Source organism: Clupea harengus, chromosome 11 (assembly GCF_900700415.2).
Source record: "Clupea harengus chromosome 11, Ch_v2.0.2, whole genome shotgun sequence".
NCBI lineage: Eukaryota > Metazoa > Chordata > Actinopteri > Clupeiformes > Clupeidae > Clupea > Clupea harengus.
In genome coordinates, this window is record NC_045162.1 from 112,134 (window position 1) to 119,633 (window position 7,500).

General features: G+C 43.4%; 1 protein-coding gene across 1 annotated transcript in view; it reads right to left on the reverse strand.

The window, feature by feature from the left end:
• chn2 (chimerin 2) overlaps positions 1–7,500 on the reverse strand; it is a 42,696-nt gene that overhangs the window by 23,018 nt on the left and 12,178 nt on the right. Inside the window, exon 2 of the mRNA XM_042709110.1 lies at positions 7,439–7,477. Within this exon, the coding sequence (XP_042565044.1) occupies positions 7,439–7,477 (39 nt within the window). The remainder of the gene's footprint in view (positions 1–7,438; positions 7,478–7,500) is intronic.

Below are 7,500 nucleotides of genomic sequence, written 5' to 3' on the forward strand. Positions count from 1 at the left end.
TTTATGAACTGCATCCGAAAGGCTGCAGTCCTACTTTGCATCTGCATAAGGCCATGTCCACCTTCGTCCTTTGGCATAAACAAAACTGCCTGAGGGACCCAGTGTAAATGATCCCAAAAAAAATTAACCAACAAAGATTGTATTTTGCACAAAAGGTCTGGTGGGGGGTCCACACAGGCCAGCCGGTGCCAAAAACATGATGCTACCAAATTATTAATTATGAGTGTACGCCCCCTATAAGACATTCTTGGGAGCAGCCATTTCCACTTTTCAAGATGCCCTTTCACTTTTTCAAGTGCACCCTCCCAGTTTTTTTGCACCACTGTGTCATTTCCTAAAAAAATGCCCAGATATTTAAAACCATCCTTTTCCCAAAGCAAACCGCCTGGGAGGTTAGGGACTCCATTAGCCAACCATTGGCCGAGCAATAAAGCCTCGCTTTTCAACCAATTCACTTTGGCTGATGATACCAGCCCAAAATCATTAAGTATCTTTAAAAGTGCTGTTATATCCCTCTCTCCATTTATCAATACAACTACGTCATCAGCGTAAACTGACAGACGGAGAGGATTGATACACCCGGGTATGGAAATACCGTTTAAACGTATTCTCAATGTATTTAAAAGAGGCTCTATTGCAAGGGAATAAAGCATTCCGGATAAAGAGCATCCCTGCCTCACACCCCTGTTAACTTTAAAAGGAGCGCTTAATCCCCCATTAATCTTCAGGATGCTCTCCACATCGCAGTACATGACTTTAAGCATGCTTATGAATGTTTCACTAAAGCCAAAAGCACCTAAAACGTCCCATAGATATTTATGTTCCACTCTATCGAAAGCTTTTTCTTGGTCTAGTGATATTAAGCCAACATCAAGCTTTAATATCCTCGAGACGTCAATTACGTCGCGAATCAGACACATTATCTGCTATAGATCTGCCGGGTACGCAGTACGTTTGATCTGCATGGACAACTTGCTCCATCACTTTGCTAAGCCTTTTGGATAAAACTTTAGATAAAATCTTATAGTCACTACACAAAAGTGATACAGGTCTCCAGCTCTTTATTTCCGTGAGGTCACCTTTTTTAGGGAGGAGAGTGAGGACTGCTCTGCGACAACTCACCGGCAGACGCCCTCCGGCTAAGCTGTCGTTGAGAACTGCCAGCAAGTCTTCTCCCACCTCCGACCAAAAAACTTTATAAAACTCGGTCGTAATGCCGTCAAGGCCCGGGGCTCGATCACCCTGCAAAAGTTGAAGGGCGCTCTCCAGTTCCTCCAAAGTAACAGCAGTGTCAAGCCCGGCTAAGGTACCGGCTGAAACCTGAGGCAAATTATCTAAAAACGCGTTATCGGTAACCCCTTCACCGTTGACCTCACTCTTGTATAGTTCCTTATAAAATTGAACTGCCCTGTTCCGAATTCCCGAAGCATCTGAAAGTAAGGCTCCAGTTTCTGAACGCAGAGAGTGAATTAACCTCCTCTGGCCATTTTTCTTTTCCAGATTAAAAAAGAACTTAGATGGCATATCCATTTGATCAACTCCCTGAAACCGTGATCTGACCAGCGCACCGTTCACCTTAGTACCCAACAGATCAGCTAAAGCACTTCTTTTTGCCATCAAATTCTCAATGTGATCGTGACCATTGTTATAAGCTAGATCTTGAGCTTCAAGTAACTCTTCCTCCAAAGTCTCTATAGACCGAGTTATGTCCTTTGTGATATTATGAGTGTACTGCTTACACAACTGTTGGATTTGTATTTTCCCAACATCCCACCACTGTTGTAAGGATTTAAAAGATGATTTCTGTGTTCTAAAATCATCCCAGAAGAGTTTAAACACATCTTTAAAATATTTGTCTTGTGTCAAATTTGTGTTGAAGTGCCAATACGCACTCCTTGGCTTAAGATGCCTTAAAGTTACTACACACTGTACTAGACTGTGGTCTGAGAAACTTACAGGCGTAATCAAACAGTTTCTAAAAATGTTGAGATGGTGTTTAAAACTGTAAAACCTGTCTAGCCTAGCTAATGAAAAAGTATTATCATAAGCGTGGGCCCATGTGTATTGTCTCTGCTCGCCATGAAAATTCCTCCATACATCACTGAGTTCATGTGTCTTAATAACCTGAATAAGGTTCTTTCGGGAAAGCATATGAGGCTCAGTATGATTGCGATCTATAATACGCTCTGTACAATTGAAATCTCCACCCACAAATAAATATTCCTCACTATTGCAGTCAAATAAAACAGTGGACAGTGTGTCTAAAAAAGACAGTCTTTCTGTGGCTTTTGTTGGCGCGTACACACAGATAAAAACCAACACATAATTTTCAAAACGAATTCTGACTTTTAAGAGTCTACCTTTCAGTACCTCCACAACGTCGTATGATACTGGGGTAAAACTCTTACTAAATAAAATGGCAACACCACCACTAATGGAAGTGTTGTGGCTTAGCAGAGAGAGCCCATCCCACTCCACAGCCCAGTCAGCAGCGTTACCCGCATCACTGTGAGTCTCTTGCAGCAGAGCAACGTCAAAACGTTTCTGCTTTGCTAGTTCAAATAACTGCGCTCGTTTAGAACGGTCCCTCGCACCATTCATATTTAATGAGGCAATGCGAATCTCACTCATTGGTGTAATAAAAGAGAAAAAACTGCATAGCCCCCAAAAACAAATCAACAAAAGAAAGAAAAGAAAAACTCTAAGCATTTTCATTCTCATTCTCATTGACACCTAAAACAATATTCAACTTCGTGAGAACTTTTTTTAAACGGTACCCCTCCTGATGTGTGAACCGTCCTTCGGACATAAACAACCTTGTTTTCATTATAAATTGGTCCACGTCAGGAAAAAAAATCGTCTATTCGAACATTCCTGACATGTTTGGTCTGTTGTAGAAACCTCTTAATGTCCTCGACACTGTATGAGGGACTGGGGTAACCACTATGTCGCAAAGAGCAAGATATGCTGCAATCGGATTCACTCCCGCTTTCTGTATCCGTGGTAACGGGACAACTTGGATTGTCTTTCTTTTTGGCCTTTGAATGGGAGCTGGTTGATCTCCTCCTCTTTTGGATATTTGGCACCTTAAAGCCTCCATCAGTTTCAGCTAGAGGCCCTCTTTCCCCCACTGTCTCAGCAAGAAAATGATCACCTGTATCCACTGACCCTTCACTGTTTTGAGTGTTGTCCACACTCATGCCAGCCTCAGTTTCCTCTTCCTCCAGTGGTTCAGCGGGGACATTGCTGACCTGCTCAGAGGAACTAGCCTCAGGTGTCTCTGCGTGATAGGGTGCCTCTGTTTCCTCTCCTGTCGTCTGAACCCCGTCCGCCCCATCACCCTCTCCATTCCTGGGTTCCTCATTACTGGCGGGCTGGCTTTCTTCGGCCTTCTCCTGATTTTCATCGGAGCGATTATTATTGCCGGGATTGTCTCGCTTATTTGGACAGGCTCGCACCAGATGACCTGCTTGGCCACATCCAAAACATTTAACCATGCTCGTTGTAATAAATACAGTGTAATCGAAATCATCAATTTTCATATTTAACGCTAAATCAAGATCCTTCTTGTCTTTCAGTAGGACCATGTAAGCAAAACGCCTGAAAGACACTACGTGTTTCAGTAACGGGGATTTGCTCGCTATCGTGATTTTCTTAATCGGTGAAACTAGTTTACCATATCGAGATAGAATATTAACAAGAGTATCATCTTTTATGAAAGGCGGGACATTAGAGATTGTAACCTTCTTAGAAGGGGTAGATAAAGGGAGCACAGGTGTAAAACTGCCATCAACCACTATTCCACTCTCAACAACTTCGTTGGCCATATCTACCGTCCGAAGGAACATAACAATAGCACTATTCATACGTGCCGCGGACAAAATGTTGTCATGCCCAACAACGTCTCCTACGGCCAAACTACAAATTTCAACACTGGCGTTAGAGGCAACCTTGACCGCGTGCCTCCTAGTAAGAAAATCAAACTTTCCCGCACCTGAGGCAGCCATGTTTTCGGCACAGAAAACAGACGCCCAGGTAAGAGAAAAAACCAACCACACTACACACACACCACACCACACAAAAAACTACAACTCCTTCAAAGAAACCAATACACACACAAACAAACATATATAGATATAGATATAAAGAAAGTTAGAAAAAAGCAGCAATACTGGCACGGCGGCCACACGCAGCTTTCGCTCACAGCTTTCGCTCACAGCTCTCAAGCTCCGCCCACACACTCAGTCCATGCGCAAAACCAGGAAGAGAGAGAGAGAGAAAGAGAGAGTAAGATGGAGAAAGAGAGAGGGAGAGAGAGAGATAGAGAGGGAGAAAGAGAGAGAGAAAGATAGATAGAGGGAGAGAGAGAGAGGGAGAGAGAGAGGGAGAGAGAGGGAAGAGAGAGAGAGAGAGAGAGAGAGAAAGAGGGAGAGAGAGAGAGAGGGAGGGAGAGGGAGAGGAGGGGAGAGAGAGAGAGAGGGGGGGGTGAGTTACTGGAGACAGAGAGAGAGAAAGATAGAGAGAGAGAGAGAGAGAGAGGTGAGAGAGAGAGAGAATAACAGGGAGAAAGAGAGAGTAAGAGAGAGTATAGAGAAAGAGAAAGAGAGAGAGAAAGATAGATAGAGAGGGAGAGAGAGAGAGAGAGAGAGAGGGTGAAAGAGAGACAGAGCAGATGAAGCTCTCCCAAGTGTGTGTCTCACCGATGCAGCCCTTCCAGGCAAGGCCCTGTGTGTGAGGAGTGTGTGAGATGAGGAGTGTGTGAGGTGAGGAGTGTGTGAGGTGAGGAGTGTGTGTGGGGAGTGTGTGAGGTGAGGAGTGTGTGAGGAGTGTGTGAGGTGAGGAGTGTGTGAGGTGTGTGTGAGGAGTGTGTGAGGTGTGGAGTGTGTGAGGTGAGGAGTGTGTGTGGAGTGTGTGAGGTGAGGAGTGTGTGAGGTGAGGAGTGTGTGAGGAGTGTGTGAGGTGAGGAGTGTGTGAGGAGTGTGTGAGGAGTGTGTGAGGTGAGGAGTGTGTGAGGAGTGTGTGAGGAGTGTGTGAGGAGTGTGTGAGGAGTGTGTGAGGTGAGGAGTGTGTGAGGAGTGTGTGAGGAGTGTGTGAGGTGAGTGTGTGAGGAGTGTGTGAGGTGAGGAGTGTGTGAGGTGAGGTGTGTGAGGTGAGGCAGTTTCGAGGGGAGTTTTTCAGTAGCATCCATACAAACACACAGTACAACAGGACGTCACAAAAGGACGTCGCAATGTGTCATAAGTGATTAACTCAGTGTAAACGTAGCTTATGATCGACACAGTGTGATTAACTCAGTGTAAAAGTAACTGTGATGGCCGGCTGGCCTGTGCCGGTCCATGCCGTGTATCTAACCCTCTGTTTGTGTTCTCTGGTCTCTGTGTGCAGTTTGGCTGATTGGAGGTGATGAGCCTTAATTGGGTGCACCCCGCACGCAGGTTCACCTGACTCCTTAAAAGCTCTGGCTCCTCCTCCTTCAGGAGAGATTCGACCTGCAGCAGACACTGCGAAGACGCTGGTCTTGGCCCAGCATCGGCGTGTTGTGCTGATCCGTTGTGTTGTCTTCGTGCGTTGTGATTTGGATTTATTGCAGACAGATTGTTAACGTGTTGTTGATGGGATAATTGCACCGTTCGAAACCAACAATAAATCCATCGTTCTACATGGTGAAATCTACTCCGTCCGCTCTGTTGTGTCATTTCTACCCTAGGTGTGACAGTAACATAGTGTAAATGTTAGTGATGGGCAAATGAAGCTTTGTTGAAGCATTGAACCATTAGGCACATTGTTTCAAAAATCGGTTCATTACTTGAAGCTTCAGTAACAGTGACCTCTCCTGGTGATGTGCCAAGGCTGCAACTAAATTAGCCCAGCTAGACAGTGGCACGAATCTTTAAAACAATGACAATCTAGTGTGCACGCACCAAATCCCCCCCCACACACACACACACACACACTCACACACACACATGCACCCGTATACAAAGATTGTGATATAATTTTTTTTTTTACAAATAAAGATTAATTCTTTTTTGTATATTGTGTTATTGAAGAGAGAGTGCTTGGGGAAAGGATGTGCTGGAAAAATATGGCACAAGTTGGGTGTGCTTGTGTAACCATGTTGGATAGGGAACAGTCAAAGATTTTGATTTAAAAACATTATTTGTTCTACACTTTTTGGACTGAGCCTGTTGATATAGTCTACTTTTCCTATAGCCTAAATATTTAACAGCCAGCGCACCTTATCATGAGCGATCAGAATAAAGTGTTCCCACATGTCAGAACGACCTCTCTTCCTAGATGCTTCCATAATGATGATAATCAATACGAACGTAATGACTGTCACAGTATGAGATAGGCTACTACGAACCAAACGCAATGTTGTGCGCGAAGTTTTTATGCTTTGAAGGCGCTACAATTCAGACTCAAAACGAGGCAACTGACTGTTTTGTGCGTGGCGCTGTGAACCACTCAGTTGGTTCATTCGGAGAAAGAAGCAGTTGCTGTTTCGCACGTAATATGTCACGTGATTTTTCCGTACCAAAGCAACTTTCGAAGCAGTGGTTTTATGGTTGGTGTACTTTAAGGTATGAAGCACGTTCCGGCGCTTCAGTGTCAGGCTGCCATCACTAGTAAATGTATCTTATTATCAACACAGTGTGATTAACTCAGTGTAAAGGTAGCTTATTATCAACACAGTGTGATTAACTTAGTGTAAATGTATCTTATTATCGACACAGTGTGATTAACTCAGTGTAAATGTATCTTATTATCAACACAGTGTGATTAACTCAGTGTAAATGTATCTTATTATCGACACAGTGTGATTAACTCAGTGTAAATGTATCTTATTATCAACACAGTGTAAATGTATCTTATTATCGACACAGTGTGATTAACTCAGCGTAAATGTATCTTATTATCGACACAGTGTGATTAACTCAGTGTAAAGGTAACACAGTGTTATTGTTACGCCCTCTTCACCCCTACTGGCTTTGCAGTGGCAGTGCAACAGCCTTTGGGTGGTGAATGGGCATAATCAGATTGATTGTCCACACCTGAGGAGGTGTGGAGAAAAGCCGTGCTGTTTTTCCCTTTTATTCTGTTTCTGTGTTATAGAAATAAACGCTATTTTATTCTGTGTTTCTGTGTTTCTGTGTTATAGAAATAAACTCTATTTTATTCTGTGTTTCTGTGTTTCTGTGTTGTAGAAATAAACTCTATTTTATTCTGTGTTTCTGTGTTTTAGAAATAAACTCTATTTTATTCTGTGTTTCTGTGTTTCTGTGTTGTAGAAATAAACTATTTTTGTACCCTCTGTGGTCTGTCTCCAATTTATGCGGCTCACGAGCCGAGTCGTAACAGTGATTAAAACAGTGTGATTAAAACGGTGTGATTAAAACAGTGTGATTAAAACAGTGTAAATGTAACTTGTACTCACAGTAGGACTTCCATATGGGTGGCTGGAAATCTTCTTGATCTAAAGACAGAGAACACAAAAGA